Source organism: Ranitomeya imitator, chromosome 1 (assembly GCF_032444005.1).
Source record: "Ranitomeya imitator isolate aRanImi1 chromosome 1, aRanImi1.pri, whole genome shotgun sequence".
In the NCBI taxonomy this organism is placed as follows: Eukaryota; Metazoa; Chordata; class Amphibia; order Anura; family Dendrobatidae; genus Ranitomeya; species Ranitomeya imitator.
Window position 1 is genome coordinate 444,006,439 of NC_091282.1, and position 12,232 is coordinate 444,018,670.

At 45.5% G+C, this 12,232-nt stretch overlaps 1 protein-coding gene across 8 annotated transcripts in view; it reads right to left on the reverse strand.

Moving 5' to 3' along the window:
- RFX3 (regulatory factor X3) overlaps positions 1-4,052 on the reverse strand; it is a 436,417-nt gene extending 432,365 nt beyond the window's left edge. For 3 of the 8 annotated variants that reach the window (XM_069764144.1, XM_069764108.1, XM_069764117.1), the window contains exon 1: positions 3,844-3,903. Coding sequence is in view for 1 of the 8 variants with exons in the window: in XM_069764152.1 (XP_069620253.1) it covers positions 3,449-3,632 (184 nt within the window). In the remaining 7 variants the exon portion in view is untranslated. Of the gene's footprint in view, positions 1-3,448; positions 3,800-3,843 lie in introns of those variants that run through there. The other 5 variants (XM_069764135.1, XM_069764125.1, XM_069764169.1 and 2 more) reach the window with 4 other exon arrangements.
- Between the last annotated feature and the right edge of the window lie 8,180 nt (positions 4,053-12,232).

Below are 12,232 nucleotides of genomic sequence, written 5' to 3' on the forward strand. Positions count from 1 at the left end.
TATTATAGTGTGTACTCAGTCGGTTCATCAAATCCCGTCTGTTAGCCACAGAGGTACACTATGTCCCCAGGTTCCCACAAACACGCAGTAAGCCAAAACAGTATCCTTTCCCCATACAGTTGTGCTCAAAAATTTACATACCCCGGAAGATTTTTTTCTTTCTTGGCCTTTTTTCAGAGAATATGAATGATAACACCAAAACTTTTTCTCCACTCATGGTTAGTGGTTGGATGAAGCCATTTATTGTCAAACTATTGTGTTTTCTCTTTTTAAATCATAATGACAACCCAAAACATCCAAATGACCCTGATCACAAGTTCACATACCCTGGTGATTTTGGCCTGATAACATGCACAGAAGTTGACACAAATGAGTTTGAATGGCTACTAAAGGTAACATCCTCACCTGTGACCTGTTTGCTTGTAATCAGTGTGTGCATAAAAGTGGAGTGAGTTTATGGGATCCAGACAGACTCTTGCATCTTTCATCCAGCCACTGATGTTTCTGGATTGTGAGTCATGGGGAATACTGTTGAGCGAGTATACGTGTGGGGGTTGCCTGGTTGCTAGGGAATCCCCACATATAATCAAGCTGGCTAACAGCTGTAAATCATTCAGCTGCGGCGATGAAAACTAAATCTCCGAGTACTTACAAATACTCGGAGGACACCCGAGCGTGCTCGAGAAATCTCAAGTACCAAGTATACTCGCTCATCACTAATGGGGAAAGCAAAAGAATTGCCAACAGAGCTAAGGGAAAAAGTAGTTGAACTGTATAAACCAGGAAAGGGATACAAATAGATATCCAAGGAATTGATAATGCCAGTCAGCAGTGTTCAACAACTGTGATTAACAAATGGAAAATCAGGGGCTCTGTAAAAACAAAACCACGGTCAGGTAGACCAATAATGTCGTCCACAACTGACTGGAAAATTGTTCAGGATGCAAAGAAAAACCCACAAATAACATCAGCTGAAATACTGGACTCTCTGAAAACTAGCGGTATGGCTGTTTCAAGATGCACAAGAAGGAGGCACTGGAAGAAAAATGGGCTGCATGGTCAAGTCGCCAGAAAAAAGCCATTAGTGCGCAAATGCCACAAAGTATCTCGCCTACAATTCGCAAAACAGCACAGAGACATGCCTCAAATCTTCTAGAACAAGGTAATTTGGAGTGATGAGACCAAAATTGAGCTTTTTGGCCACAACCATAAACGTTACATTTGGAGAGAGAGCAACAAGGCCTATGATGAAAGGAACACCATTCCTACTGTAAAGCAGGGAGGTGGATCACTGATGTTTTGGGGATGTGTGAGCTACAAAGGTACAGGAAACTTGGTCACAGTTGAAGGAAAGATGAATGCAGCATGTTATCAGTAAATACTGGGGGATAATTTGCACTCATCAGCCCGGAAGCTTCACATGGAACGTACTTGGACGTTCTAACATGACAAACGATCCAAAATACAAGGTCAAGTCGACCTGTCACTGGCTACAGCAGAGCAAAGTGAAGGTTCTGGAGTGGCCATCTCAGTCTCCTGACCTCAATACCATTGAGCCACTCTGGGGACATCTCAAGCGTGCAGTTCATGGAATTTACGGGAACTGGAGGCTTTTTGCCAAGAAGAGTGGGCAGCTTTACCATTTGAGAAAATGAAGAACCTCATCCACAACTACCACAAAAGACTTCAAGCTGTCATTGATGTTACAGGGGGCAATACACGGTATTAAGAAACTGGGTATGTCAACTTTTGATCACGGTCATTTGGATGTTTTGGGTTGTCATTATGATTTAAAAAGAGAAAACACAATAGTTTGACAATAAATGGCTTCACCCAACCACTAACCATGAGTGGAGAAAAAGTTTTGGTGGCATCGTTCATATCCTATGAAAAAAAAGGTCAATAAAGCAAAAATTCTGCCGGGGTATGTAAACTTATGAGCACAACTGTATGTCAGGATGATACACCTTTTCTTAACTGCACAGAACAGAAGTATGGTTTATAGCTTTTCTATGCAATGGGGCGCAGTAAAAAATAAACAGGGCATTAAAGGCCATTGTACACCACTGTATGTCATACATAGGTGAATACTCCTGGGGTATAACTCTGAAGTGCTTGAAAAACAAAATGTGAACAGCTCCAATTCAGGCTGTACAGGTATACTTGTCATGTGAAAAACACATACATAAGACATAATGTAGTTCTATCGACTCTCAGTACAGAAAGGCTTTAGGCCCAGTGTGAAGCAGCGGCCAAACTGCTTCCGTAGTGATGGGGCATTTCCAGTAAATGGTAATATATACCGTATCTAAAAACAACTGTAGCCTGCAACACCTAGATGCATCCGATCCAAGGTCTTCTGCTACTAGATCCCTGCAGCATGTTGTAATAAGAGGAAACATCTGCCTCAGTCTAATATATATATATATATATATATATATATATATATATCTCAGAGTGGTGCCATCATATCTCTCCACGTCACCCTATTGCTGCCCAGAAGTCAGACGCAGCCTTTGTGTGTGTTCCGGGAATTACGCTGGGGCTGCGGAGGATAAAGTAGGTTTTCATGAAGAGTAATCTGCGTGTGAAAGTGCTCGAGAAACAGGAAAAAAAAAAAAACATGGAAAACAAATAAGCAAGTCATCTGGAGATAGGAGCTGCACTGGGTTTTTTAATGAAGTCGGTCTATGATCTCCATATTGAAGGCGATATAAAGAATAGGTATAGAATGAGGCATATTAATAATAATATGTGCACGGAACGTCATGATAATTGGAATATATCTACATATTTGCTATGAAGCTAAACATACATTTGCTGTAACCATGGGGTGCCCAGTACAGGAGTGTTGCCCACTTTGGCTAAGGCAACTTTCTAGAAGAGTCAGTGATGATGCCCGTCTATGACTGATTTTCATAGGAGTGATCGCCAGCGTATGCTCCTATCCTATGCGTCCTACTAATGGCTGACGTGTCCGACATGTACATATGACGTCTGGCACATGACATCACAAGATGAACGTCGCCATCTGGTTCTAGCCTTGGCACAAAGGTCAGTTTGTTTGCAGAAGACAAAACAAGCATATAGACTGAGCATAATGCAACATCCCGCCATGATATATCATACAGGGCGGCGAAGAATGAAGGGATCAATACGGCGAGTAGAACATTCTCCACACCAGCTCTGCCAACACGGGGAGCGCGCCACAAGACACCCAGACGGCTCAAGTTCACACGCTTCATGCATTCTTTATGATCAACCTGGCTTCAATTTCCGCTGTCAGTGAAGGAAACACCAAATCCACCAGTGGGAGCTGCTGTAGGCCCCTGCCAAGGGTGAGACCCCCATCCAGGGTCTTCTACAGGGAGCAACATTCATTGGTCACATGGAGCTGACAAAGCCTTCCTCAGCAAGCCATTGTCTGAGGGGTTAACACAATGTGCACCTGTGAGACTCACTGGGGACCCTTCCCTGTCCTGGGGGGCACATCCTGAATGGGGTCTTGGAGCACAAAGGAAGACGAGGTTAACTCCTTCAGCACTTGGGTGGCAGTGATGTGACACAGCAAGGGTTACAACAAAGCCATGAAGACATCCCAGCAGCAGCGGTGACAGCAGCATCCTCCTCATCCTCAGGGTGTTAACCCCAGAAATGCCCGGCGCAGCTCCCCCTCCTCTCCTCCCCCTCCGATGCCAGACATTACACAGAGCCAGAGACAAAAAGAGGAGCCTCCGTGGCAGCACACATGCACCTGCCTCCCAGCCACCCAGCGGCCGCCACCATGGCGGCGGCACCACACACACACGAGAAGAAGAAGAAGAAGAAGAAGAACATATTCACCTTGGCTGTGGAGTATAATGTTGTTGTTGGTGCTGGTTGTTGTGGGTGATGGGGAGGATGGTGATGATGAGGTTGGAGAGGTGGTGATGATGGTGGTGGTGGTGGTGGTGATGGTGGTGGAGGAGGAGGATGAGGAGGAGAGGAGTAGTTGTTGTTGATGGGTAACAGTCGCCAGGACTACGGTGGCTATGGCGCTGGATTCACAAGGCAACAGTTGCTATAACTCACAAAAGAGGGAGGCAACCTAACCTGAGAGGAGGAAGAGGCGGGGCCTCCTGACATACACACAGGCAGGGGCGGGGCCTGCTGACACACACACACAGGGGCTGACAGCCCGGCGGGGCGGGGCCTCCCGACACACCCACAGGCTGACAGCCCGAAGGGGCGGGGCCTTGGAGGAGGCTTCGGAGCGTGCAGCTTCATTGCGCTTTCTCCTCTGTGCGCTCGTTCTTGTCGGTGGATGCAGTGATGGTGGGAGGATGAGGATGCGGCGTCTGCAGCGTACCGGCGGGAGATGGCGGGCGGCACGTCATAGCAGGGATATAGCGGGGCCGTCACCTACCTGTACTCGGGTCCCAGGACTGCTCCTCCGCTAGCACTGCCTGCCCGGCTAGTACCGAACACCTGGAGAAACAGGACGCTAATCAGTAGGACTACTCCTCAGCTAGCACTTATAGATGTACTATATAGGCCAGAGGTAACAGGTCACAACTCCTTACCTGGCAGCTCCTCATAGCCACCAACTAGTCATTCCAGACTGCGTAGGTGGATACAGGAAAGAAATATATCTTGGTACCTCCAAGATATACCTGCGTAGGTGGAGGCAGCCATAGAGCCCTTCAGTCTATGGCTATAGCTTCCATGACAGTTCTGGGGGTCACTTTCTCTTACTATTGTGTTGTTCCTCTTCTATTCAGCCTGGAAATGTATAGAAAACGTTGATAACCGGCACTGTCCTTCATCCCATGCGTTACCTGGCCCTCACGGTCCCCACTCCAGCCCCCACACTTACCAAAACCACCAAAAAAAAACCATGACACGTTATTGTTGGATCATTTAGCCACAGCAGCCATCATTATAACAAGACAAGTAATACAACTTCAAAGTGTTAATAAATAAGACAGGTAAGGGTCCTTGAAGCAACTAGAATCTGGTGAATACAAAAAACCATAATTGCTCCCAGCAGTCCCCCCACTGGCGTGGAGGCACCGTAACCCAAAGGATGCCTTTCAAATATCAAAACTTTCAGGGACCTGAAAAATCACCCGACCAAAGACCGTCTTATGCCAATTGAAGAAATCCATATCCTAATGAATCCATCAGACCAAGTTAGAGCCAACTTTAAGGACCTCCCCAACCGGCAAAACAAGGGCACTGTGAAAACCTCAAATGCATGGGACGCCCTTGGCGCACAATAACATGGCCCTTCCAGTATCCATCGGAGAACCGGAAATCCTCGCCCCCTTTCCCCAAATCAAAGTGGCGTACTGCAGTGCCCCCATGCCGCTTTTGTATGAGCCTCCTGGACTTTCACCACCGAACGAGCAGCTCGCCAGAGCCCAGAAAAAGGGCATCCAAAGGCAAACCAAATCGTGTCTAACAACATTACCTCCCACATGTAAAACTAACCTGCAGCCCTATACAAACAAGCACTACAATGCACCTCCTGCAGAACCGTGCTCCAACCCATAGCCCCGAAACCAAGCCGCCCGATCACCGCCACGCCGATAGAAAAGCCCAGCTGTCTACCCTCTTATGTCTGCTCGAAGCGCCCCCCCCCCCAGTAGACGTATGAGTGGCTCAAAAGAGGGTCCAGCCCTCTAATAAAGCACAAGCTCAGTCTAATATTAAGAACAACAGTAAATAACCCCCAAATCACTCCCCCATTTTAAGGAAGTAAATCTTCAACTAAACCCTGAGGTCTAATGTAAGCCCGATAGCGCTGGGAGTCCCAAGAACCAATGAGCTGAACAATCTCCAGGCTTAAACCGAAGGCGGCAGGTCTGTCTCAGCACCAATGCAAAAGAATGGCGTAAAAAAGAGGAATCCAAACCCAGGGCACTCAAACATCTATGAAATATTGTGGTAAATTGATACCTTTATAAAAGGAACCATCCTCCTGATACAACAAAGGACCATCCCAACAAGACAATGTAAGGGACCAGTAGCGTAGCTAGCGGGGGGCAGAGGGTGCGAGCACCCTGGGCCCGGAGCTCTTAGGGGGCCCACCCGGAGCCACGCTACTATAACTGCATCGGCGCGCATAGCGCCGATAGTTACGTTCTGTGGAAGAGCAGGGAGAATCGATCTCCCAGCTCTGTCGCTATGGGGCCCCTGAGCAGGCGGGGGGACCCGATGCCAGTAGTGGGCCCCCCGCCTGTCATCGCAAGGTGGGCTGTATCGGCATCTAGCTGATACAGCTCACCGCATTGATGAGAGAAGGAGCGTTACGCTCCTCCCATCATCCCCCTGTCAGCATCTGGCCTCGCTGACACTGACAGTGGGTGCGATGCCGTCACTGCCCGGTGCCCGCTGTCAGGAGATAAGCGGGAGCTCGAAGCGCTGCTGGAGGAAGAGAGGTGAGTATTGTGTTTTTTTTATGGGTGCTGCCTTTTACTACAGGGTCTGCCTATGGGGGGTGCTGCCTTATACTACAGGGTCTGCCTATAGGGGTATTGTCTTATACTACAGGGTCTGCCTATAGAGTACTGTCTTATACTACAGGGTCTGCCTATAGAGTACTGTCTTATACTACAGGGTCTGCCTATAGAGTACTGTCTTATACTACAGGGTCTGCCTATAGAGTACTGTCTTATACTACAGGGTCTGCCTATAGGGTGCTGCCTTCTACTACAGAGTCTAACTATAGGGGTGCTGCCTTGTGCTATATTGAGGACTATCTGGCACATTATACTATACTAGATGGTGACCCGATTCTAACGCATCGGGTATTCTAGAATATGCATGTCCACGTAGTATATTGCACAGCCCACATAGTATATTGCCCAGCCACGTAGTATATTGCCCAGCCACGTAGTATAATGCCCAGCCACGTAGTATATTGCCCAGCCACGTAATATATTGCCCAGTGACGTAGTATATTGGCCAGCCACGTAGTTATTGCTCAGCTACGTAGTATATTGCTCAGCCACGTAGTATATTGCCCAGTGACAAAGTATATTGGCCAGCCACGTAGTATATTGCTCAGCTATGTAGTATATTGCACAGCGACGTAGTATACAGCACAGAGCCACGTAGTATATTGCCCAGTGACGTAGTATATTGCCCAGCCACGTAGTATATTGCCCAGCTACGTAGTATATTGCACAGCGACGTAATATACAGCACAGAGCCACGTAGTATACAGCACAGAGCCATGTAGTATATTGCCCAGCCACATAGTATATTGCACAACGACGTAGTATATTGCCCAGTCACGTAGTATATTGCCCAGCCACATAGTATATTGCACAACGACGTAGTATATTGCCCAGTCATGTAGTATATTGCCCAGCTACGTAGTATATTGCCCAGCCACATAGTATATTGCCCAGTCACGTAGTATATTGCCCAGCTACGTAGTATATTGCCCAGCTACGTAGTATATTGCCCAGCCACACAGTATATTGCCCAGCCACGTAGTATATTGCCCTGTCACATAGTATATTGCCCAGCCACGTAGTATATTGCCCAGTCACGTAGTATATTGCCCAGTCACGTAGTATATTGCCCAGCTACGTAGTATATTGCCCAGCCACGTATGTCACAGGTTAAAAAATAAACATACTCACCTTCGGATCTGAGGGCCCCTTGTAGTTGTAACATACTCATCTTCGGATCTGGCGCAGGCGATGAGCGCACAGCTGCCACCATCTTCCGTTCCCAGGATGCATTGCAAAATTACCCAGATGACTTGGCGGTCTCGCGAGGCCGCTAAGTCTTCTGGGTAATTTCGCAATGCATCGCCGGGAGCGGAAGATGGCGGCTGGCTCTGCAGACAACGAAGGGTGAGTATAGCAGGTTTTTTTTTTTATTATTATTTTTAACATTAGATTTTTTACTATTGAGGCTGCATAGGCACCCTCAGTATTGGGGTACTAGGTGCAGTAATAGGGACACATACGGCAGCAGCGGCTCAGTATTGTGGTATCAGGTGCAGTAATAGGGACACATACGGCAGCAGCGGCTTAGTATTGGGGTATTAAGTGCAGTAATAGGGACACATACGGCAGCAGCAGTATTGGGGTATCAGTAGGATGAGGAGTTTGTGCAGGTTGGGAATAGATGGTGATAGCTGGAATGTGATAAGTGAAACGTGTCTTTGTTGTATTCTCTGCAGCCGAGTCATGGCTGGAAGAAGTTGTCATGTCGGTCTGGGCCAGATGGAAAAAACGGGAAAAGTGAATAATTCCATGAGAAAGAACATCAGTGGTAAGACATTATCTGTAACTGATAAGTAAATAAGGCAGCACACTGCAGCGCTAAAACATACAAACTTGAAAAAACGAAATTTGAACTGCATTACTGCACTAGAAATATGAAAAATGAGAGCTTTTAGCGCATAAAAATGGCCAATTTTATGTGTACCTGGTAGCCCCGTTACGGCATCTCTCTTATACCAGGTTCTAAACTTGCCTTACCTCGCTGAGAATAAACGTCTCCATCTGAATGGGTACATGTGAAGACCTCTTACTAGACTAAAATTCTCTCTCTCTGTGGAGGGGTATTGGACCTGCTGTAATTAAAACACCTGAAGCTAGGAGGCGGAGTGCACGATCAGAAGGCTAGAGAATACATTTCAAAAACCTGACCGGCACATCCAAACATAGACTAAGTGTGAACAGGTGCTAAACCTAGAGTCGCCAACTCGTATATAGTTAAGTAAATAAGGCAGCACACTGCAGCGCTAGAACATACAAACTTGAAAAACGAAATTTGAACGCGGCGAAACGCGCGTTGAGGCGGCAGGCAGGCTACCACATTTCTGAATAGGTAATCTATGCAAGCATACTATCTTTATTAAATCGCCTACTGGTATTACAGCGCTATCCCTAGACACAGCACTTGTTGTAACTCTTTTTGCACTATGTCACTTTATGTCTATGGATTTACACTGATCTTACTGGGCTAATTGAGATCTCTTTACATCTGTGCTGCTTAGTATATGCCTGTGACTATATTATGGTATCTATTGGTAAAAAATTTTTCTGGTACTTTTTACCTAGATTTGACTACTTATTGATTATACCTATACCATTGTGATACGTGGATAGTTACTCCCCCTACCCTGCACGATTAGCTTTACCTTGTTATAATTATGTATATTTTATGTCGAAATAAATTTATATTTTTTGTATAAACACTCTTTTTGGGTTTTTTCTTTTTATCAATTGAAATTCCCTGGTGTATTATACATATATATTTATATTTAATACAGAGCTAGATAGCATAAAAGCTGATATTTCAATTGCCGGCTTTTCCTATCTCCTTATCAAACCCGACAAGATATGAGACATGGTTTACATACAGTAAACCATTTCATATCCCTTATTTTTTTTTACATATTCCCATATTCCTCACTAATGATGTTATTAGAGTGTGTGTGCAAAATTTGGGAGCTCTAGCTGTAAAAGGGTTAAATCACGGAAAAAACTGGCGTGGGCTCCCGCGCAATTTTCTCCACCAGAGTGGGAAAACCAGTGACTGAGGGCAGATTTTAATATTGCCCCCCCCCCCGGCTAAAAACATGTCCCTCCAGCCACCCCAGAAAAATCACATCTGTAAGATGCGCCTATTCTGGCACTTAGCCTCTCTCTCTTCCCACTCCTGAGTAGCGGTGGGATATGGGGTAATAAAGGGTTAATGTCACCTTGCTAATGTAAGGTGACATTAAGCCTGGTTAAGAATGGAGAGATGTCAACAAGACACCTATCTATTATTAATCCAAGAGTAATAAAGGGTTACTAATACACACACATAAAGAATAAAGTATTTTAATGAAATAAAAACACACATGGGGTTGTAAAATCTTTATTGTACGCTTAATCCACCTGAAGACCCTCGTTCTGTAAAAGAAAAAAAAAGAAAAAAGCAACAATATCCCATACCTCTCCTGCGCTCAGTCATATCCCACGCTGTAAATCCATCTGAAGGGGTTAAATAACTTTACAACCAGGTGCCTGCTAATGCAGCTGTTGCTCCTGCTTGTAAAAACTGGGGAATGAATGGAAAGCAGGGGGAATGTAGCATCTTAGACTTGCGGTGCTGTGCCTCCTGCTGGCATAACCTCATATGAACTCGAGCGTGAGAAAATATTCAGAAAAATTCCCACGCTAAAAGTTTATATGAGTTTATAACAGCAGGGGGTGCAGCACCGCAAGTCTATGATGCTACATTCCCCTGCTTTCCATTCATTCGACCACACGTTTGCTATGTGCATGTGCAGACTAGAAAGAGTTGGCTTCTCTCAATAGAAGAGCCTTGAGGGAAGCCAAAAGAGTCGTCACATGACCGGGTGCTTGAATCTTTGATACTGTGGCCATTCTTCCTGTATATGTGGGGACTAGAAAGACATTATTAAGGGGTTTAATGTTAAGTGGGCACTTAAGAAGCATTATTGTTTATAGAGCACCAGTAGCATAGCGACCGGGAGGTAGAGGCTGCTGAGCGGGCTGTCAGTCAGTTCCAGGGCGCGATTACAGCTGCCGCTCTCTATACAGAGAGCGGTTACTTAAACTGTGTTAGCGCTGCCCCTATGACTGGAAAAGCGAGACTACTAGGAGTAATAAAGCTAATTTCCTCCTGGTAGAGGGGCTCTCAGTGCGGGTACTTCACAGTGTCAGAACGCTATTAACTATTATACTGTGTTTTGGAGGAGCAGTGGGGACATCATTCTATGTATAGGGGAACTCGGTATGTATGGGAGCTGTGGGCCCATCATACTGTGTTTAGGAAAATAATGTGCATTGGAGAGCTGTTGGCCCATTATACTGTATGTAGAGGTGCTTTGGGGGACATTATATTTTCTATAGTGGAACTCTGTCAGCATTATACTATGTATAGGGGAGCTATGAGCTCATCATACTGTGTATTGAGGAGCAGTGAACACATGATATGGTGAATAGGTGAGCAGTGGGCATATCATATCGTGTATAGGGGAGCTGTCAGCTCATCATACTGTGTAAAGGGGAGTTGTGGGATCATACTGTGTAGAGGGGAGCTCTTGGCCCATCATACTGTGTACTGTATAATGGAGCTGTCTGCTCATCATACTGTGTATAGGGGAGCATTGGGGACATCATACGGTGTATAGGGGAGCCGTGGGATCATACTGTGGAGATGAGAGCTGTGGGCTCATCATACTTTGTATAGGGGAGCTTTGCGGACATCAGATGGTGTGTAGGGAAGTTGTGGGATCATCATACTGTGTATAGGGGAGCTGTGGGTCCACCATACTGTGTATAGTGTAGCTGTAGATGGGAGAACTTAGGAGACATTATTAATTGTTAAGTGGGCACGTAAGCATTATTGTTATAGGGACACAGTATTTTGACCATCAAAGTTGCATATGGGGTATTATTGCTTTCTAGGGACAAAATGTGGAGGGCACTAGTACAGGGCATTAATATTTACTAGGGGGCAATTTTGCTATCTAGAGAGCACAAAGGAGTCATTATTACTATATAAGGAGCATAGTAGTGGCGTTACTATGTGGGGCACAAAGAGGAGCCGTTATTATACCACACAGTAGGTGCTGTAATAGGGACACATATAGCAGCAGCGGCTCAGTATTGGGGTATCAGCAAGATGAGTTTTTTGCAGATTGGGAATAGATATGGATGGTGCTGGAAGTGTGAGAAGGCAGATGAATCTGTGCTGTAATTTCTGAAGACGAGTCCTGGCTGGAAAACTTGTTTTGTCAGTCTGTGCCAGATGGAAAAGGCAGCAAAATGAAAGATTTCATAAGAAAGAACATCAGCTGTAAGTCATTATCTGTAACTGTACTGTAATCTTATATAGTCGCCATGTGGTGGTAATATCGATGCTCGCTTTTGTATGTACAGTGGGTACGGAAAGTATTCTGACCCCTCTAATTTTTTCACTCTTGGTTTCATTGCAGCCATTTGGTAAATTCAAAAAAGTTCATTTTTTCTCATTAATGTACACTCTGCACCCCATCTTGACTGAAAATAACAGAAATGTGGATATTTTTGCTAATTTATTAACAACTTTACCCTCAAGGGTGGTTTGCATGTTAATGACCGGGCCAATTTTTACATTTCTGACCACTGTCCCTTTATGAGGATATAACTCTGGAACGCTTCAACGGATCCGGGTGATTCTGACATTCTTTTCTCGGGACATATTGTACTTCATGATAGTGGTAAAA